Source organism: Engystomops pustulosus, chromosome 5 (genome assembly GCF_040894005.1).
Source record: "Engystomops pustulosus chromosome 5, aEngPut4.maternal, whole genome shotgun sequence".
In the NCBI taxonomy this organism is placed as follows: Eukaryota; Metazoa; Chordata; class Amphibia; order Anura; family Leptodactylidae; genus Engystomops; species Engystomops pustulosus.
The window spans coordinates 129691465-129714702 of NC_092415.1; the positions used below are offsets into that span (position 1 = coordinate 129691465).

The following is a 23238-nucleotide window of genomic DNA, read 5'->3' on the forward strand; positions in this document are numbered from 1 at the left end:
CACGGGGAGCGACGATCCTCAGAAAGATGGCAGCGCTTTTTGAAGCCGCCGGCACCTTTACCAGCGGCAATCAGCAGGAAAACACCCCCGATCAGTGCCGGCACCGATCGCGGGTGTTACCGGTAAGCCTTTGCTGCAATACTTACCGGCCGCGAGCCCTCTCCATGCACCGGGACCCGACACGTAAATACCTGTGCAAGCAGTTTGCACTAAAAAGAACATTAAAAGTCTGACATAAAACTGGCACATGGCCTTTAGTAAATGTATCCCATTGGGTATCAACACGTCTGTAACAACCCGTACAATAAAATAAAATTGTCACTGAACCCACACAGTGAACACCATAAAAAAAGGGGGAAAAAAATTCTGATATTTTCAGATCTTCACTCATAAAAACAGGATAAAAAGTCATCAAATAGTAACATTTACACCCAACATGATACCAATAAAAAGTACAGCTTATCCCGCTAAAACACATGCCCTCATGCCCTTTTATGCCTATGGCAATGTATTCTGCAAAACAAGTCACCCATAAAAACCTATATAAATGGGGTATCAACGTAATTGTGGTGACCCACTGAATAAAGATAACATATTATTTTTATGGACTTGGTGAACCAGAATTAATACCAGAATTTTAGCCTTTACAAAGATAGCTAATAAAAGTGGATCTCATTTTGCAAAAAAGTTATAAAAAAAATTACATTTTTCTTGTCCAAATTTCAAGAAAAATAAAAAATGTATATAAAAATGTATGTAAAATGTGACAATACAAATAGTTTCTGAATGGCACTCCTTTCATTCTATGTCACAATAAAGATAATTTCTAACCCCCTTACTTAACAATTGTTCTCAGTTTTATAGCTGTTTTAGCTCCTATCACTCCCCAGGCTGGTCAGTGTAAAATTCCATAGGTAGGCGGGGGGAACAACCAGTGGCGTAACTAGGAGAGTCAGGGCTCCCTAGCAGGCTACTGCATGGGGCCCCCCTTTCCACCAAAAAATGTACATATTACTATACTCACACATATGAGTTTTAATCACTTATAAATACACTCATGTGCATATACACATACAAACAGTGCCATTTGCAACATACAGTGTATACAAACACCATATACAGTATCAAAGATACTGCAGATATATATACATCACAGTATATGTTATATACATATTATGCTGGACATATGCAGTTCAATATAAATATAAAGGTGCACATCCTCCATTCTTTATTGTTTCTGGTCGGAGGACAGGGCCCCCTGACACTGTGGGCCCCATAGTGGCTGCTATGGCTGCTACCGCTGTAGTTGCGCCCCTGTGAACAACCTTTTTCGGTCATTGATTACAATGGGTCAGAGTGCAATGCAAGTTCTGCGCATCAAAAGCATGCGCAGAAAACGCGCATGAAAAATGCAAGTGTGAAAGGGGCCTTAAGGGTTCATTTCCCTGTGGAGCGTGCTCCATTTGTCCACTGATGCAATCTAGGAGGGACTTTATCAATCCATCAAATCAGGAACTATTTAACAAAATTTACGTTGGTCAGACATCCCAGGAGTTGCGGAGAAGGACTCAACAACACCTCTCTACAATTGTGAATGCAACGTCATATTTTTTACAAGACAAACCATTGTCTACGGTGGCTGAACATTTCAGGAGGTGCCATCAAGGTAAGTCTACTGGTTTACGTGTGGTGGCTCTGCCCTAACCCTCGGGAAGGGGATATTACGCCTGGACTACTTTGTCTGGAAAGCCGATGGATTTTCAAGCTGGGCAGCCAAACACCGAGGGGTTTAAATGAGGACCTCTTGTTTACCGGGTTCAATAAACCCCTCTGACCTCGTAATTCTGATTGTCATGTTAATTACATGAATATATATGCATTTTTTGTAGGTATATCTTTTTAGTCCCAACAGTATTCGTATGCAGGTGGCAACAATTCTTATATGCAGGGATTCTTCACATCTAGTTTAGAATCATAATTTTCTTAGGTATTTAGGTAAGTCCTTTATTTAACTTCACACTATTGTGCGTCTCACCTTGGGATCGTTCGTCTCTTACACGGCTTTCAGTTCTTCTTATGTTTTCACTTGATTCTCCAATTTACTTTTGCATTGTCTATGCACATTTTTGCATTTTTCGTATCACATTATGGGTACTCACATACCCTCTTATATATACAGTATTTACGGGCACAGCCTACTCTCCATCACTATTTCACGATCGGCTCTTCATGTATTCTTTTTAGCAACCCTGCCATTCTTTCGTGATACAACTTGCTTGCAGTCTTGAGCAATAATATGTACTTTTACATTTAGACATCCACTTTAGATCTGTACCGTGACTTTTTGCAGTCTGCCATAATATGCACCTTCTGATCACCAAATCCAGTATTCTTACCTGCCGAGGAGATGACACTTGCCGATTCCAGTTGCTGATTACAGTACGCACATCTTTCGAAGAGATGATACTTACTGACAGATTTCTCAGAGTTCTCTTCTCTATATATTACTTTATCTTTTGGAGAGAGACAGTCTCGTGGAGAGATGTTCCAATGATGATGGACAGCTGCATTCCCAACTCACCTCATATTTTGTTTTGAACTTTTCGCCTGGGACCACCTCTGAACTTGGATGTGTGGATATGTGGTCCATTGTCACAATACACTCATGAATACTTGGGACGATTTGCAGAAACTAATATCTCTTTATTAACAAGTGACTCTTGTCTGTCTTGGATGTTTTTACCATCCCACTTATCATCATCCGTATCTGTCTTGTCCACATTGAGCTGTACTGTTCTAGTCCTCAATTTTTTATGTTGTTAAGTGTATTACTTACATGCATTTATTTATGGGTTTATTCTAGGGTGTTTTCTCCCCCCTCTTCCCCCCAATTTTGGTGCCCAAACCATATGGTTGGTTAGCATTTCTCAACAACATTGACTACTTATAAAGCATGGGCAGGAATTGTTCATTTTTTCATTATTTTATTTTACCATTTTTTATACACATATTGCACGTTGCACTTTCTTTGGCACTTTAGTCATTATCTATATTGACACTCCTTGTTGCTTCATATCCTGGTACTTTATTAGATTGTAATGAGTTTTAAATTATGTCCGCTTATACTTAAGTTTATTTCTTTTATTCTATACTTGTATACTTGTACATATTCTTATCTATAATATATATTTAAAGTGTAACCGTCATTCTGAGCAAAAAAAAAAAAACATAATTCTGCTCCAGGTGTCCCTGGGAATCATTCCTCAGATTATTTTGCCTCTTGGTCCTCATTTAATACCTCTTTTGGCCCATAGCAACCATGGTTTCCATCTCTCAAAAGAACTACAATCAGCAAGAAGGAGGGGCGGGACCTGCCTCCTGTCACCTCATCAAAAGCACACGCTGATGACCAATGACACCATATCTATATATCTATCTATCTATCTCTCCTATCTATTTCATATCTATCTATCCATCTCATATCTATCTATCTATCAACATTTGAAAAGTCCAGCAGCACCAAGATTGCCAAGTAATTTTGTGGGTGCAAACCCCAATATCCTGGTCTTGACACACCAGACAAATATATCCAAGAAAAAAATGAGACTGCACTCCAAGGTAAAATGTGAAAAAAAAACGGATGGGCTAATAAAGCTCCCATCCGTTTTTTTTCACATTTTACCTTGGAGTGCAGTCTCATTTTTTTCTTGGATATCTATCTATCTATCCATCTCATATCTATCTATCTATACATCTTGTATCTATCTATCTATCTATCTATCTATCCATCTCATATCTATCTATCCATCCATCTTATATCTATCTATCTCTCTATATATCTATCTGTGTATACCCTATCTAAAGCTTATCTATCTCATATCTATCTAGCTATGTACCTATCTAAGTAACACTCCAGCACAGCACATGAGGGCACAGCTAGCAGACTTGGAGAGTGTCTCCTGCCACTTCCTTGTGTGAGGTGATGGGGGGAGGGGGAGGGGCTGCAGTTTGTGTCTGTGTGGATTATTTCTTTATACACAAGTGTAGGGAAAGCTGAGGAGAGATGAGAGTGTAGGTGTTTGGTCACTAAATTAGTCAGGGCTTCTCCCTGGATATGACAGTGCTGGGGCAGTGACACAGGAGTGCTGCAGCACTGAGCTATGAGGTAATCAGCTAAGAGCAGAGAGGGGGATGGGGATGTGTCTCTCCCTCCGTAGTCTCAGCTTCTTTCTGAAGACGGGATGTCCATGGTAACAGAGATATGTGAGATGACTGACATCTAGGGGAGGTCTGCAGAATACAGGAGGAAGGAGCAAGATTCCGGTAACTAATCCAACTGCAAAAGTGCTTAAAATTACCTGCACTGCAACATATCAAAAGTTTTTTGAAATGACGGTTACACTTTAAGTCTATGATCTTGTTTTACATTTATTTGCTGAATTTGTATGCTGCTTCTTCTGTTTTTCAAGTGTTCTTTTACTTTTGGCGGAAAGTATTACGCCGCATTTTACATACCTAACCTCCGTCCGGGTCTCGTGATATTCGGCATGGACTAGCATGTATTTAAACTTTGATTCCGTTTATTAATGTTCGCTGTATACTAATTGTACTTTATAAATCTACTTGCTTATTGGTTCTTTGCTGTTCTTCATTCTATTCATGTTGTTGACTCAGCCGTTTCCATGGCGCATGCGTCCCCGTGTACATATGCCCTCTATTCACCGGGCTAAGGGGCGTGGCTTCGGCTCCGATCATGTGACCTGTCATGTGATTCGGCGCAACTCGCACACTCGCAATAACGCTACATACACGCTGGCTGGTGTGGAACACGTTTGAGGTATGCCTACTTGTCTGTGTGCGTCTATCATTGTTTGGACACCAATTGGGGTATGGGGGGACTATGCACACTACAGTCACTCACCCCTGAGGAAGTCACCCTGTGGTGACAAAACGCGTGGGGTTCTCTACCTCCCTGGCTCTCTGTCCATCTCCATTACCTTGTGCATTTGTTCCCATGAGGATGATCTAGTTGAGTATTGTATCAGTAGGGCAGTCTTTTCAAGCCAATATATATACTTTTTCAGTACATGTTATTGTGCATTTGTCTATCCTGCTCTGCAATTTTAGTATGTTGCATTGGTGGGCAGTTTGAACTAGGGAGGGCTGGGTCGCTCTTTGTACCGTGGAAGCTAGGTACATATACCTGTTGTACCTTTTTAGTGTTTTTATTGTATTGAAGCCTTGTCTTGTTTTTTCTTTATTGATTACTAAATAAAAATTGTGTTTGTATATTAGTCCAGTATATGCATCCATCTTTTCTGGTGTTAATTACATGTATTGCAAAGGATGCATGGACAATTATTGAGTCTGGCAGTGCCTGTCCCTTCTTGTATATAGTAGACAAAAACCACAGTACAGAGCGACCAACCCCCCCAAGAACCACTAGTGCCTAGTACTGTATTTGTACAACAAGTAACATAGACCCCAGAGCAGACTACAATACAGATGATAATAATGATGATGGAAATTGTCTGAACCCATGCAACCGCTAATAATCGTTTATAACTGGCTGCGCGCAGTCAGCCAGGTATTCATACTTATTATCTGCTGCACCAGGAAGATTCTTGTCTTTTTGCTGCCTGAGGTGAAAAGAATAGAACTACTATTATACTGCCCCCCATGTACAAGAATATACCTACTGTAATCCTACCTCTATGTACAATAAAATAACTACTATAATAGTGCCCCTATGTACAAGAATATAACAACTATAATACTGCCCCCTATGTACAAGAATAGAACTACTATAATACTGCCCCCTATGTACAAGAATAGAACTACTATAATACTGCCCCCTATGGCCAAAAATATACCTACTTTAACGGCCGTATGAACAAGAATATACCTACTATATTACTGCCCCTTATGTACAAGAATATACCTACTATAATACTGCCCCCTATGTACAGGTATATACCTACAATAATACTGCCCCCTATGCACTACAATAAGAATAAAACCACTTTAATACTACTCCCATGTACAATAATATAACTACTATAATACTACCCCTATGTCCAAAAATATACCTACTATAATACTGCCCCTATGAACAAGAATATACCTACTATAATACTGCCCCTTATGTACAAGAATATACCTACTATAATACTGCCCCTATGTACAAGAATATACCTACTATAATACTGACCCTTATGTACAAGAATATACCTACTGCCCCTATGTACAAGAATATACCTACTATAATAAAGCCTCCTATGCACTACAAGAATTTAACATTATAATACTGCTCCCATGTACAAGAATATAACTACTATAATACTGCCCCATATGCACAAGAATATAATTACTATAATACTGCTCCTCATGGACAAGAATATACCTACTGTAAGCCTGCTCCTATGTACAAGAATAGAACTACCCTGTTTCCCCTAAAATAAGACATCGCCCGAATATAAGACCTAGTAGAATTTTGTTCAGGCTTAGAAATATAAGGCCTCCCCTGAAAATAAGACCTAGCGGCAGTCATTGCAGCAGCTCCCCCCACGCCATACATTAGTATTAGTAAATCTTTTAGATGCTGCAGAAGGTTGTGACATGGGGAAGAATTCATGGAAGTAAATCACTGGCTGTTGTGCTGCAAATGTGATACCAGCAGCTTCCAGGATTAGAAGGGTCATTTATGGAAAGTGCTTTTACTAAACATGAGAGATTGGGGCCAATGATTCTAATAGAAATGGAGTCACAAGAAATACAGCATGAAATTCTGAGTTTGGAGAGTTATAAGGATGTTAGAAAAGTAGATTTTTTTGTTCAATGATAAATGTCAATTCTTGTTCATGGAAAAATAAGACATCCCCTGAAAATAAGACCTAGTGCCTCTTTAGGAGCAAAAATGAATATAAGACACTGTCTTATTTTCAGGGAAACAGTGTATTATAATACTGCCGCCTATGTACAAGAATATAACTACTGTAATACTGCCTCCTATGTACAAAAATATATCTACTATAATACTGCCCCTATGTACAACAAAATAACTACTACAATTCCTCCCCCTATGTACAAAAATATAACTACTATAATACTGCCCCCTATGTACAAGAATATACCTACTATAATTCTGCCCCTATGTACAAGAATATAACAACTATAATACTGAACCCAGTCCTCTCCACCCTCCCCTCCTGCCCCCCGTTGTAGTTTCCCCTAATGCCCCAGTTCTAGTCCCCCCTCCTGCCCTCAGTTCTAGTTCCCCCTCCTGCCGCCAGTTCTAATTCCCCCCTCCTGCCCCCAGTTCTAGTTCCCCCCTCCTGCCCCCAGTTCTAGTTTCCTCCTCCTGCTCCCAGTTTTAGTTCCCCCCTCCTGCCCCCAGTTCTATTCCCCCTTCCCCTCCTGTCCCCAGTTCAAATTCCCTCCTTCTGCCCCCAGTTTGTTTCCCCCCTGCAGCCCCCAGTTCTAGTTCCCCCGTTTGCGCCCAGTTCTAGTTTCCCCCCTGCAGCCCCTAGTAGTAGTCTCCCCTACAGCCCACAGTTCTATCCCCCCTCCTGCCCCCAGTTCTAGTCCCCCCTCTGCTCCCAGTTCTAGTTTCCTCCCTGCAGCCCTCAGTTCTAGTTCCCCCATTCTGCCCCCAGTTCTAGCCCCCCCTTTAGCCCCCAGTTCTAGTCCCCCCCTTCAGCCCTCAGTTCTAGTCCCCCCTCCTGCCCCCAGTTCTGTCCCCCACTCCTGCTCCTAGTTCAGGTTCCCTCCTTCTGCCCCCAGTTCTAGTTTCCCCCCTGAAGCTCCCAGTTCTAGTTCCCCCGTTCTGCCCCCAGTGCTAATTTCCCCTCTGCAGCACCTAGTAATAGTCTCCCGTCCAGCCCCCATTTCTAGCCCCCCCCCCTGCAGCTCCCAGTTGTAGTCTTCCCCCAGTTCTAGTGTCTTCCCCCTCTGTTCTGTTGGAGGCTGTATAGAGGAAAAGCTAGAGGCTGGAGGGTCATGTGATAATGACATCATTACAGGTCCTCCAGCTTCCCCAGTATACAGCCCTTTACTGCATTCATCTTTTATTACATTTTTACAGTGAATCGCGGCAAAAATATAATAAAATTGTGGGTGCGCGACCGAATGCGGCCCGCGTGTTGTGCACCCCCCACTCTAAGCAGACACATTATGATTCCTCTGTGGTATGAGATGTTTTGTGTTAACAATGCACTTAGATGATCAGGGTACAAGGTTTATATACACTATTATATAGCTTCTAAACATTCTAATAGTATCTGACACAGAGAAAAAGAGTGATGAGACAGATCAGAGTCATGAGATGGATCTACATCACAATGACCCACTCCAGCTCTGCTATCTCACCTATAACACACAGCCAGCCCTGCTATGCCTTCCTCCTTCCCAGATAAAGACCTCATCTTATATGTAGCTTGTAGAGTAAGCCTCTGAACACTGCTGTAAACACCTTGACTGAGAGACAGGTTGGAATTATATCTTTGAAATGCTGTATTTTTATTAATATGTGAATTAGAAAATGTAATTTTGTTATCCTGAGTTTATTTAAAAATCTTGTCTTACATGGTTTTTGACTTAATTGTACTTGCATTGTATGTAACACGATACTTTTGTGAGACGCTCATGCCTGAGCGGAAGTGTACAATAAAAAAAGCTTTTTGTTTTTCTGAAAAATAGAAATAAAAAGTTGAAAAAATAAAAATAAAAAATCTTGCCTATGTACCATACTTCTGATAACATCAACATTAAGAAAATAAAGCTTAACCCCTTAATGGCGCAGGGTTTTTTCGCTCATTTCTTGCTCTCCACCTTCAAAAATCCATAACTTTTCATTTTTCCGTGTACAGACCTGTGTGAGGGCTTATTTTGTGCATAACAAATTTTACTTTCCCGTGATGTTATTTATTATAAAATGCCGTGTACTGGGAGGCAGGAAAAAAATTCCAAATGTGGACAAATTTTTAAAAACTGCATGTGCGTCACGTGCTGGTGGCCTCCAAATAACACCTCTACTTTATTCTTTGGTTTGGTACGATCACGGTGATACCAAATTTATACAGGTTTTATTGCGTATTACTACATTTTCAAAAATTAAACAAATGTGTATGAAAAAGGAAAAAAAAATTCAAATTACTTTTTCATACTTTTGTGTACGGAGCTGTGTGATATGTCATTTTTTGCGAAATGAGCCGACGTTTTAATTGTTACCATTTTGAGGTCTGTGTGACATTTTGATCACTTTTTATTACATTTTTTATGTCGTGTAAAAGTCGCATTTCGGACATTTGGGCGTCATCTCCCGTCTCGGAGGTCACCGCCGGTTATAAGCGTTTTTATATTTTGATAGATCAGGCATTTTGGGACGCAGCGATACCTAATGTGTTTGTGATTTTTACTGTTTATTATATTTTATATCAGTTCTAGGGAAAGGGGGGTGATTTGAATTTTTTATGTTTTATTATTTTTTAAAAAAAAAATTTTTTCACAATTTCTTAGACCCTCTAGAGTACTTTAACCCTAGATGGCCAGATCGTTCATACCATATACTGCAATACAACTGTATTGCAGTATATGGAGTTTTTGCATGTGATTCATTACAATGAGCCACAGGCTCATTGTAACGAATCTTCTGAAACCATTCAGCCTCGGATCTGACGAAGACCTGAGGCTGTCATGGCAGCCGATCGCCATCCGCCGATGATGTTCGGGGGAGCAATGATCGTAGGTACCATGCCGGCGGCAAAGAAGAGGTTAACACCCGCAAGCACCAACCGCGGGTGATAGCGATGGGTCTTTGCTGCAATATTCTACCGAATATGGGTCCGTTCGCTTTGTATACCTATGGAGAGGGGTGGGGGTGAGCAGCGCCTACTACGGTACGGCGGGCATACATCGTGTGAATTTAGCCTCAATAACTCTAATTTACACTATGTTCATTTTGAGAAAAAAATAGATAATTAAATACAAGACTTTAAAGGGAACCTTCCACCACATATCGAACTATAAAGTTAGATCGGGTGGTAGGTACATTAATAGGATGTGAGGACGTGAGGGGGTGGTCCAAGGAGGCGGTGACTGCCGCATGAAGCCTGGTAGTCACAGCCGGCGTGGGTATGGCGTGGGAGGGGCAGTCCAAGGAAAAAGCAGAGGAGAGGGGAGCACCTTGGACTCTTGGACTGTTAGCTTGGTCCGGCATTTTGAGGGCTATGGCATAGCAGTGTTCGCTAGGGTTATCAGTATCTACCAATAAAGCTAGCAGTTTAACACTGCTATTACTGGGGTAGGGCTAGGAGCTGCTTACTTTAACCTCTTAACGCTCAGCGTCCGATATATCGGACGCTGAGCGCAGTGACTTAGCGCTCAGCGTCCGATATATCGGACGCTGAGCTGATGCCGGTTCAGCTCAAGATCTGAGCCGAACCGGCATCGGGAAAGACGGGGTGCCGGTTGTGACTGATAGCCGGCACCCCAGTGTAACACCCGCGATCGGAGTTGTCTCCGATCGCGGGTGCTTAACCCGTTAAATGCCGCGGTCAGCGCGACCGCGGCATCTAACATGTATCTGGGGGATCTTTCCCCCACGATCGGCCCCCCCGAACCGTTTTCGGGGTGCGCCGATCGTTGCTATAGTAACTCTGGGGTCCGATCTGGACCCCAGAGTTACCTGCAAGAATTGCCAGTAAGATGGCGTCTGTGACGTCATCTTACTGGCACAGTGCCAGCCTATGCAAGTGTATAGGCTGACACTGATAATACTCTGCAATACATGAGTATTGCAGAATATTATCATGAAGAAGCAATCAGATGATTGCTTCTTCATGTCCCATGGTATAAAAGTGAAAAAGTAAAAAAAAAAGTTATTCAATAAAAAAATAAAGTCATAAATCACTAAAAATGCCCCAAACCCCCAAAACATATAAAGAGACATATAACTCAAAAAAAAGTCTAAATCATAACACAAACCCCACATATATAGTATCACCGCGTCCGTAACAACCCGTAGAATAAAAGTAAATCATTATTGAACCCGCACGATAAACGCCGTAAAAAAAAACTGTTATAAACCCTCCAAAAATTATGATTTTTACCTTTTCAATCCCACAAAAAATGCTATAAAATGTGATCAAAAAACCATATGTACTGCGACATGATACTGGTGCAATGTACAACATGTCCCGCAAAAAACAAGCCATCAACCAGCTCCGTAGCCAAAAAAGTAACAAAGTTATGCCACTTGGAAGACGGCAATACATAAATGATAGATTTTTCCCCACATTAGGGTTTTGTTTGACAAATTTAGTAAAACGTAAGAAAATATATTCATGTTTGGTATCCCCGTAATCGTATCGACCCATAGAATAAAGATAACATGACTATTAGTCTATACGGTGAACACCAAAAAAAAAAGAAGTAAAAAATCCAGTACAGAATTGATGCTTTTCTACTCCTGTCCTCAAAAAACGTTCCTAAATTTTCAACAATAGGTGATACAAACCCCAAAATGGTAACATTGGAAAAAGCATCTCATCCCGCAAAAAAAATGGCATCACATGGCCCCAATAACGAAAAAGCGAAAATTTTATAGCCTTCAAAAGGGGCCAATGAGGAAACTAAAATCCTGGCAGCTGCAGGGCCCTCCTTCCCTTCTGCGCCTCGCTGTGCCCCCATAACACAAGTCACAGCCACATGTGGGGGGTCTTTGTACTCAGGAGAAATTGCAGAACAAATTGTATGGTGGGTTTTCTCTTTTTATCTTTTGGAAATGTGTAAATTTTAGGGCTAAATGAACGTATAAGGGAACAATATGACCATTCTAAATTTCACCTCCATTTTGATTCAATTACTATGAAGATCTCAAGGGGTTAACAATCTTCGTAAAAGCTGTTTCTGATAGCTTGAGGGGTGCAGATTTGAAAATGGGTTGGTTATATAGGGGGTTTTGATGCTAAATATGTAAAATTTCATTCCAAACTGTATTTATCCCCAAAATAGTCAATTCTGAAAATCCGGAAAAGCGATATTCTATTTGCAAGCCGCGTGACATCAAAATAAATTATCCAGACATTTCAGAAATTATGAAAATGTAAAGTAGACAAATGGGAAATGTTATTCAGCAACTTATTTAGGTGGTAAATCGATCTGCCTGAAAACGCAATGATTTTGAATTTCGAAAATGGCAAATTTTTCCAAAAATTTATCATATTTTCTTTTTTTTTGTAAATAAATGCAAAACTTATCTGCCAAAATTTACCACTAAAATGAAGTACAACATGTGGGGAAAAAACAATCTCAGAATCGTTTTGATAAGTAACAGTGTTCAAAAGTTATAACCATATAAAGCGACGCAAGTCCGAATCCAAAAAATCGGGCTGAGCCTTAAGCTACAAAATGGCTGCGTCCTTAAGGGGTTAATAAGCAGCTCCTATAGCCAATATCTGGGTAACAGGTCCTCTTTAAGCCCTTGCTTTTGAAAATAAAAGGCTTTAAAAATTATGCAAATGAGCCTGAAGGGCTCCAGGCTCTATTAAAACCTATGAAGCCCAGGGCACCCCATGCTCATTTGCATAATTTTAATATCCTTATTTTGTAAAAACCAGGGAATAAGCAGCTCAAAGAAGAGCAGATACTGCCAGAGGAGGTGCACACCAGAATGTCAGTGGGCATGGTTTCTTAACCTCAGCTGGGAGTCTGTTAAAGGTTCCCATACCTTTCAGTAGGATTTCTGTATTATAATCATCCGGAGACAAGCTGTAATATAGAAGCTGTATATTTGCAAAACACTGCAATAGAGTGGTATTGCAGTATACTGTATAAGTGAAATAATAGTATTTTTTTTTTAAAAGATAAATAATATATATGAAAAAATTTAAATTAAAATCACCCACTTTTTCCTAGAACACATATAAAATAAACAAACAAGTTAAATAAAAAAAATAGTACCTAAATGTCCGAATGACCACTTTTTCACCACTAAAGCTCCAATAGAAAATGAAATAAAAATAAAAAATAAAATAAAAATGTATCAAAATGTTGTGAGTTGTCATAATGGTATCAATGAAAACAACCCGGAAAAAATGACATCATATACAGCTGACGAATAAAATAAATTACAAGTCTGATATTTTTTAAAAGATGTAAATACATAACTAAACTATAATACTTTGGTGCATCTGTAACAAAGAATAAATGAGAGGTGTCATCTTGACTGCACATTGAAAGACATAAAAATAAACACCAGTAGAACCATTGCTGTTTTGCCAATTTCACCACATTTGGAGCTCTTTTGAGCCAAGTACATATTACAGAATATTAAATGATGCCACTAGAAAGTACAATTAGTACAAGTCTTTAGTTTTGTAAATGAAAAAATAAAAAAGATATGGGATGTGGAAGGGTCGGAGGGAAAAACAGAAATGCAAATACACGAAAAATGCTGGTCCATGGGGGGGGGGGGGGTTAAAAGGTTTAGTTAAATCTTTTTTTAATTCACTATGTTACTAAGATTATACCTTAGCACATGAAATACATTAATGAAGATATTTGTAAGACTAAATGTAATGTTACAATAACAACATTCAATGTAAACATTTAAAATGAATGTCTAATTTGTCCAACTTGCTGCTGCATAAGGCATTGCAAAATAAGTTTTTTTAACAAACATTTTTTTCAACTTACATTTTGTTGGGTAATAAAACGTTTTCTCATTAACAAACAACAGCATAGTGTCAGGATTCAGGGGTAGTGGACCCACTGAACTACCGCGGCCGATGACGTAAGCCGACATCTGGGAGCAGAGTCTAAGTGGTACCCGGTTTTCACCAGAGACCGCCACAAAGCAGATTGGACCTGCTGCGGCGTGGTACCACCAGGTTGCTCCACAGACACGACTCTAGCCGCGGTGGTGGCCAAGGCAAGGTGCAGAATCGTGAGGCAGAGACAGAGACAAAGTCGGGGACAGGAAGGAGATCAGAACAGGCAGAACGGGATCAGAGTCAGGGACTTAGCAGAAGGTCAGGACAGGCAGTACAGCAATGAAGTCAGGAACGGAATCAAGGTCACAACGGGAAATCACTTTAAATGCACAGGACATAGGAAGAAGCTTTTTCTAAGGCAGGAGTTTAAGGGAATTTAAGAGGAAAGCCGGATGGTCAGCCAGCGTCAATTATCGGCACACTGGCCCTTTAAATCTCAGAACGCCAGCTTGCGCTCCCTGGGGCCGGGGATGCACGTTTTTGGGCGAGGAGACCGCTGGTGGAACAAGGAGAGGTAAGCAGGATTGCTGAAGGGGAGAGGGGGCACCGAGAGGCACATGGATGCGCCTGCGACCTGGGTCGCAGGAGCACCCGTCACACATAGCAGCAGTAATATAGACATACCACTTATGAATTACATGTAATTTTGTTTGGGTTGCGCAGGACCCTCGAGGGTCAGAGTTGACATGACAAGTAATCTCTATACAGACTTAACGTGGGATCCATCTGACTCCAGAAATTATGTTTATCGTCTAATTTCTACTCCATAGCTATTTAACAACAAGAAGATACCTAGAAAAGAGCTGAGGGTTTAGTTTACTATTGCCATTACCTGTGTTTGTGCGATATGAGGTGGTAAGTGCTGGTAGTATTGGATCTCCCTGACTTTGGCTTAGGCTTCTCATTGGTGGCTTCTGATAAACTCTGTCCTCATAAATGGGTTCAATTTGATGTTCTGGAGACTGAAGGGGTCGCAATTCAGGGGTTATATGACTGAGTTGACTAGTGAACGATGCTCGAGATCCTGCTGGACCAAAAAAGTCAAATGTAGCTTATTTTGGCAAACTTTGTTACATACAAGAGTAAGATATGAATAGAAAAACATGTAAATGAAAATCAATGCTTCAATTTATTTTTAAACAACATTCAAAAAGCAAAGTTGTTATGAAGGTAGATATTCTTAGTATGCTACAGCCTATGCTTATTTTCTGTAACAACTCTATTTTCTAGTAGTACAATGAAGTGTAATTTCTATGAAATGTACTGAGAAGCAGATAAAAAAAAAATCTAAATTTTGACCCAAAAAGCAGTTTTGCCATTTTCTTGCATGTTCTGCTTTTATGCCCTTTACTGTACAGACCAAATGACACATTGCTTTTATTATGAGGGTCAGTGCAATCACAAAAATACAATATTGTTTTTATGTTTTATTTTTTTTTTTTAATTTTACATTTCTCAAAAAAATCTGCTTATCCCCTTCATCCTTCTAGTAATCCAGCACCCCGCAATGCTATCACAGGGTGCCATCTTCACTGACGATATCTGGGTACCTTCATTAGGTCTGGGCTCAGCATTTAATAATGGACATGCTGCTCTCATCATTTTGGGATATGACAGTAGTACAGGAGACTTCTGTTCTCGTGATCTCTGGGATACCATCATGGAGAACCCTGCCAATCAGCAAATTAGCCCCTATCCTGTGGACAGAGGCTAATTTGTACGTCACTGGAGAATCATTTTAACCACTTCACACCTGCCATACGGCTATATCCTAATTGCTTATAAACCGTGCAGGCAGCATGTGTATCATATAGACATCTTGACAGTGGCTAATGTCAAATGGTGAGATTTTCTAAAACGCGCCACATTGTGAAACACAATTGTGGTGTCATAACAAAGAGGAGAATCTCGCTTTTAAGATTGCAGCCATGGAAAGGAACCATAATAATCATATTATTTATTAAGTTTTTATTTTGGATGGGTTCATTTGAATGGCAGGCTCTCTCCCATAGAGGTTTATAGTGGCTATGTTGTTTCCTTAACCCCTAATCATGTCTGTGATAATACATTAAAAAGCATAGAACAGCAGCACTTGTCTATTTACATGATTCCTGACATCTTGGCCAAGATGTGCATTTAACTTTATTTATTTCGATGGCTTTTGCTATGTTGTTAGATTCAAATTAAAATGGCTGTATGTAATTTCACATTGAGTGCTAAACTGTAAAGAGATTAAATTGTTTACATAAATTTACTTAGGATGTCATAGATATACAGAAAAAATTGATTACCTGCTAAACTGCCAGGTCTTTGTAATGTGGCTGTGGCATATAATTCTTGTGACGGCTTAGTATACTGATCTGAGGAATGAACTCCTCTTTTTGTTGGTGACAGAGTAGCATATGACCCAATTGCTGAACTCAGCTGATGTAAAGGCGAGGAAGATATATTAGACTGGATAGTTGGTGGAGAGGTCACTCGTGCAGATGATGGAGAAAGACCTGCTGATGATACAACTATGTTGATAGGTGAACTGGTACTGTACGATTTGGCAAGGCGACTTGGCGATTGTTTAGGAGAGGAAATTCTCTGTGTAGTACTGTAGCCAGTGCTTTCTGATGCTGAGCCTACCCGCTGTAGTTTAGTTGGAGAGCCTACTTGCTGCATTGTTAAAGGAGAGCTAACTCTCTGTGCTGGCAAAGTTGAACTTGAATAAAAAAGTGTTGACGAATGTGGAGAATCAGGCAAATGAAAAGCACTTCCATGGCTTGGCACAAACGATTCTCTTGAGTGAGAGGCAGCATGTGATTGGGAAGGCTCAGTAGTTGATGAATGGGCTGCTCTGCTACTTGTGCTCTGTAAAAAGAAAACAAATGCTTTCAAGTATAACAGTTCTCTGTGCAAATAGACATATATTTCATCCCTTAAGGACGCAGCCAGTTTATAGCTTAAAGTGTAACCTTCATTTCAAAAAACTTTTGATATGTTGTAGGTAAGTAATTTTTTGAGATAGATAGATAGATAGATAGATAGATAGATAGATAGATAGATAGATAGGAGATAGATGTTAGATAGGAGATAGATAGATATGATATAGGATATACACAGATAGATGATAGATAGGGAGATAGATAGATATGAGATAGATAGATAGATACAGTAAGAAAAGATCCAAGCAGCACTATCAAAACAGAAAATGGTTAAACAAAAATAAAAAGCGGGTGCACGCCTAAGAGGACCGGGCATCAGGTCCTTCAATTATAAAGACAAAGGAAAAAAAGGCAGCACACCAGATTGTAGTGAAAAAATACCTTAGTGGATTTATTCCATGTGAAAGAGCAACATTTCGGCTCCAAACAGTGAGCCGTTCTCAAGCCTCAAGCCAGGAATAAATCCACTAAGGTATTTTTTCACTACAATCTGGTGTGCTTCCTTTTTTTCCTTTGTCTAGATAGATAGATAGATATGAGATAGATAAATAGATATAAGATAGATAGATAGATAGATAGATAGATAGATAGATAGATAGATAGATAGATATGAGATAGATAGATAGATAGATAGATAGATAGATAGATACAGTAAGAAAAGATCCAAGCAGCACTATCAAAACAGAAAATGGTTAAACAAAAATAAAAAGCGGGTGCACGCCTAAGAGGGCCGGGCATCAGGTCCTTCAATTATAAAAACAAAGGAAAAAAAGGCAGCACACCAGATTGTAGTGAAAAAATACCTTAGTGGATTTATTCCATGTGAAAGAGCAACATTTCGGCTCCAAACAGTGAGCCGTTCTCAAGCCTCAAGCCAGGAATAAATCCACTAAGGTATTTTTTCACTACAATCTGGTGTGCTGCCTTTTTTTCCTTTGTCTAGATAGATATGAGATAGATAAATAGATATAAGATAGATAGATAGATAGATAGATAGATAGATAGATAGATAGATAGATAGATAGATAGCTCTGGTGTCATTGGTCAGCAGGCGCTTATGATGAGGTGACAAGAGGCAGGTCCAGCCCCTCCATCTTGCTGATTGTAGTTTTTTTGAGAGCCGAAAACCCTGGTTGCTATCGGCCAAAAGAGGTACTAAATGAGGACTGAGAGGGAAAATACTTTGAGGAATGATTCCCAGGGACACATGGTGCAGAATTATGTATTTTTGTTTGTTTTTTTTGCTCTGAATGACGGTTACACTTTAAGGCTCAGCCCTATTTTTTGGATTCTGACTTGCGTCGCTTTATATGGTTATAACTTTTGAACACTGTTCTGAGATTGGTTTTTCCCCACATGTTTTACTTAATTTTAGTGCTAAATTGTGGCTGATAAGTTTTGCGTTTATTTACAAAAAAAAGAAAAAAATGATGAATTTAGTGAAAAATTAGCCATTTTATAAATTCAAAATCATTGCGTTTTCAGTCAGATCGATTTACCAGCTAAATAAGTTGCTGAATGACATTTACCATATGTCTACTTTACATTTTCATAATTTTTGAAATATCTGGATAATTTATTTTGATGTCACACGGCTTACAAATCGAATATTGATTTTTCATATCTTCAGAATTGACTATTTTGGGGATAACTACCGTTTCGAAAAAAATGTTTTTCCAGTGTCACCATTTTGAGGTTGGTATCCCCTATTGTTGAGAAGTTAGGAACTTTTTTTTTGAGGGCAGGAGTAGAAAAGCATCTATTCTGTACTGGGTTTTTTTCCCCTTTTTTTATTTTCATATTCACCGTATAGCCTAATAATCATGTTATCTTTATTCTATTGGTCAATACGATTACGGGGATACCATACGTGAATATTTTTTGTTACGTTTTACTAAATTTGCCATTTGCAACACCGTCTTCCAAGCGGCATAACATTTCTATTGATTTATTTTCTATTGAATAAGATTTTTTTTTTACTTTTTCACTGTTTCCACCATGGGACATGAACAAGCAATTATCAAGCTTGTTCATGATAATTTCCTGCAATACTGATGTATTTCAGGGTATTAGCAGTGTCAGCCTATGCACATGCATAGGCTTACACTGTGCTTTAAGATGATGTGGTGGTGGTTACCTTAATTTAAAAAGGCACTTTTATAGCTTTATAGTAAATTAGGTTTGAAAAAGACATCAGTCCATCATGTCCAACCTATTAACACTACATGTTGATCCAGAGGACGGCAAAGAAAACCCTGCAAGGCTGATGCCATATTAGGGGTAAAATACCTTCCTTACTCCTTATATGGCAGAATAACTCCCTGGATCAATAGAAAGTATTTAAAAAAGTAATGTGATATTTATGTTCTCAAGAAAGGCATCCAGGACCTTATCTAACATATTTGGATTATCAGCCATTACAAAATCTTGTGGTAGAGAGTTCCATAGTCTCACTGCTTTTACAGTAAAGAATCCCTGTCTATGGCAGTTGGTAGAACCGCTTCTCCTCTAGTCGTAGAGGATGCTCCCTTGTCCTGGTCACAGTCCTAGGTATAAAGAGATCTTTCACAGAGATCTTACTGCCCATTCAAATAATTAAACATTGTAATGAGGTCTCCCCTTGACTGTTTTGGGGCTGAATAATCCAAATTATTTGTAATATGTCACTGTATTCTAATTCGCTTATTCCCATAATAAACTTGGTTGCACGCCTCTGCACCCGTTCCTGTTCAACTATATAGAATGGTACCCAACACAATATTGTGTGTGGTCTGGCTAGTGATTTGTATTAGGGCAAAGTAATTTTCTGGTGTATAAGCACTGACAGCTACAAGGCTTTTTTACTATTAGAACTGTCAATCTGTGGAATAGCCTCCCTCAGGCGCTGGTCACAGCAGGGACAGCAGAGAGCTTCAAGAAGGGTCTAGATGTCTTTTTACACCTAAATAATATTGATGGTTATGTTATATAGAATAGTTGCCCCTAAATCCCTTCCTTATCCAATCCCTTCCCTTCTTTAGTTGAACTTGATGGACATGTGTCTTTTTTCAACCATATAAACTATGATACCATGAAATAATAGCAATTTTTTGCAATTATTTTTTGATTATGGCACCTCCACGTCATGTGTGTCTGAAGGAGGCATGGGAGGGCGCAGTCAGTGGTGAAATTGCCAACACTAGACATTCCTATCGGTTTGCAGGTTTTTACGCAAAACTATGCCAGGTCAGTTCTGGCAGAGTTTTGCCTGGCAGCCCGGTGTATGATAAATTCTCCCCTATGACTTTATCATGAGCATCTGTGCCTCTCTTTCTACATCCCATAATTTTATGTGTTTTAGCAGTGGTTGTCTTGCAGTGATCACTAAAATTAAGCTTACTGGGGCAGATTTATCAAGCTCCCTGAAAGTCAGAATATTTCTAGTTGCCCATGGCAACCAATCACAGTTCAGCTTTCATTTTACCAGTGCTCATGAATAGTTTAAAGGGAAGCTGTGATTGGTTGCCATGGGCAACTAGAAATATTCTGATTTTCAGACAGCTTGATAAATCTGCCCCACTGTGTCCACCATTGGATGGTTTAAGCATGTGAGTAAGATGTGGGGAAGCAAGTTACAGTTACACCTGCCACCTATTTTCCTTCACCAGGGACTCTCGTGATAATGCTAGATGCTCTACAATCCATTGTGAAGACAGCCTCTCTGCCCTGGAATTTAGAGGGCTCCTACTACCCAGCCAGGGCCTTTTGGAGTTTGCAGCTCCCCTGTCATCTCCCACACTTGACTGTGTGATCTATTTTCTGCTGCTTGAGATATGCTTTATTAACTCCAATTTTGCCAATTCATTGCACAAACCTGGCTCCAGGTTAGTTCTCTGTTGTATGCACAGAGACGTTTTTTTTTTAAAATTCTGCCTGAATGCTGATTTGTATATTGTGGATCCTGCGGTCCTGGCTCGGAGGTGCATTGTGGGTGCTTCACCCTTGTAGGCCACTGGGCGCGGTGTGGCTACATCTAACAAATCATCAGAGGACGGGTGGGCGCCCAAAGCAGGCCACTACCAAGTATTTGAGTTATGCCGACAAAGAAGCCATCATGCAGGCCCAAACGAGTCATAGGGAGAAGCTACAGATTGAGAATGTGAAAATACTGCTCTTCTCTGATTACTCAGTGGAGCTTACAAGAAAGCCCTGAGCCTTCAGTGGTTAATGTACAGAGTTATACAAGAGGAAGTGGAAGCTTCAACTAGTGTATTCAGCTCTCCTTAAGATCACCCATGCAGATGGTTCATTTACGGAGCCAGGGGAAGGCGTGTTTTCCATGGAGAGTCTCCATTAATGGATGGACTCTAAGTCAAGACCGGGTGCAAGTTAGACTCCGGTGTTGGCTTACATCATCGTCCGCGGTGGTCCAGGGGGTCACTAGCCCTGTAGCCTGACTTTAAGATCTAGCCATGGACCCCGCCAAGGTTCCGCTACCAAAAATGGCTGATCTTACCACCGTTATGGTCCATTGATCAAAGCAGATTGCTATGCAAGGTGAACAGCTTGGACAAGTCAACGCCATACTGCAGCAGTTGATTGCCACTCGGCAACAGCGTCAGATCCCTGGCCTCTCCTGCTACCCTGGTTTGTCTGCCAACCGCTGAACCTAGGCTGAGGTTGTGCAGGGGCTTTATCACCCAGTGCTCCCTGCACATTGAACTTATGCCGTCTCAATTACAGAACGGTATAAGGTGGCATTCATCATCAGCCTACTCTCTGGGAAGGCCCTGGCCTGGGCTATTCCTCTCTGAGACAGGGGCGATCCGGTTTCTGGACAAGTTAAAGATGAACTGTCTGCACAAGACCTTCTGTCTACTCTGAGTAGTCTCAGAGCCTGACTTTCTCCCTAGGAGTGCTCCAGATGACATCAGGAGGATCTCTGCGTCTACTGTGCTAGCCCGGAACATTCCTTCAGACCTGTCCGCTCCATCGTCAGCGTCCGGGAAACGTTCACACTTGGGTTCTTAGGAGAAGCGTCCCTAGGTGTGAATAAAGCTTCTCCACATCTGAACATTCCTGTGCTCCTCAGCGTTAGCACACAGTTTCAAGTGTGTGCCTTCTTGGACTCCAGGTCTGCAGGAAACTTTGTGGCTGCTGCTCTGGTCTCTCAGCACCACATCCCAGTAGTCCACCTCAAGAAACCCCTGTTCATCTCCTTCGCCAGTGGCCAGATTCTCACCGATCCAGTCCGTTACCGCAATCAGCCCTTGTACCTGCAAGTTGGAGCCTTACATATAACTGTCCTTCTATGTAGTGCCTCACTCCACCTCGCCTCTCCTGCTGTGTCTTCCATGGTTGCAGCTCCAAGCTCCTGTGCTTAATTGGAAAACAGGGGAGATTATTCGATTGGAGGCCAGAATGCCAGTCCCGCTGCATGGTGGTTCCTCATCCATTACCCGTCATGGTTTCTTCTGTGGTTCCCTGGAGGGTTTTCCAAACTTGTTATCAGGACTTTTCTGACGTCTTTTCTAAGGAGCAAGCCAGGACTTTTCCGCCTCACCGCCCCTATGACTGCCCTGTTGATCTCCTACCGGGTACGTCTCCTCCTTGGGGTCGGGTGTACCCACTCTCTCTACCTGAAACCGCTGCAATGTCAGACTACATTAAAAAAAAAACTGCAGAGGGGGATAATACTTAAATCCTCTACCCCAGCTGGTGCAGGCTTCTTCTTCGTGACCAAAAAGGATGGGTCACTCCGTCCATGCATTCACTTCCGTGCTCTTAACATGGTCACCGTTAAGAACCTCTATCCGTTACCTTTGATCACTGTTAGACTGCCTGCATGAAACCAAGGTCTTCTCCAAACTGGACCTTCATGGGGCCTACCGCATTCGCAAGGGTGACAAACCTTTAACACTTGCCTGTAACACTCGCGATAAACACTTTGAGTATTTGGTGATGCTATTCGTTCTTTGCAATGCACCTGCCACTTTCCAGGAATTCGTCAATTACATCTTCAGGGATCTGCAATACACCTGTGTCATGCTCTATTTTAATCATTCTGGTGTTCTCCCCGGATCTAGATTCCCACGTACAGCAAGTCCTTAGTCATCTCAGGACCAAACGCCTCTACGACAACTCGAGAAATGCCAAATTCACCAGCAGAGCCTTCCTTTCCTCGGCTACATTATCTCCAACAAAGGCCTACAGATGGATCCTATCAAGTTGTTTGCTGTTCTTTAAGAGAAGTGCTTTGCGAACTATTACCGGCAGTTTATTCTGCACTTCTCCACTATTGTATCTCCTATTGTAGCTCTCACCAAGAAGGGTGCCAATCCCCATCTCTGGTCTTTAGTGGCTGATGAAGCCTTCTCAAGATTAAAATCTGCCTTTGCCTCAGCCCCTGTTTTCACTCGGCCTGATATAGAGAAGCCCTTTCATCTGGAAGTTGACGTCTCCTCAGTAGGAGGATGGTGGTGCTCACCCAGAAAAGGTCTAAAGGCCAAACTCTCACTTGCGGCTTTTTCTCTAAGACTTTTTCCTCTGCAGACAGG

At 40.9% G+C, this 23238-nt stretch overlaps 1 protein-coding gene across 13 annotated transcripts in view; it reads right to left on the reverse strand.

Annotated features, from left to right (window-relative positions):
* The window catches only part of CTNND2 (catenin delta 2), a 526223-nt gene that overhangs the window by 290363 nt on the left and 212622 nt on the right, over window positions 1–23238 (reverse strand). For 10 of the 13 annotated variants that reach the window (XM_072153023.1, XM_072153024.1, XM_072153031.1 and 7 more), the window contains 2 exons: window positions 16064–16628; window positions 14605–14799 (listed from right to left, as the gene is read on the reverse strand). In XM_072153023.1, coding sequence (XP_072009124.1) covers window positions 14605–14799; window positions 16064–16628 — 760 coding nt within the window. The remainder of the gene's footprint in view (window positions 1–14604; window positions 14800–16063; window positions 16629–23238) is intronic. The other 3 variants (XM_072153025.1, XM_072153035.1, XM_072153029.1) reach the window with 1 other exon arrangement.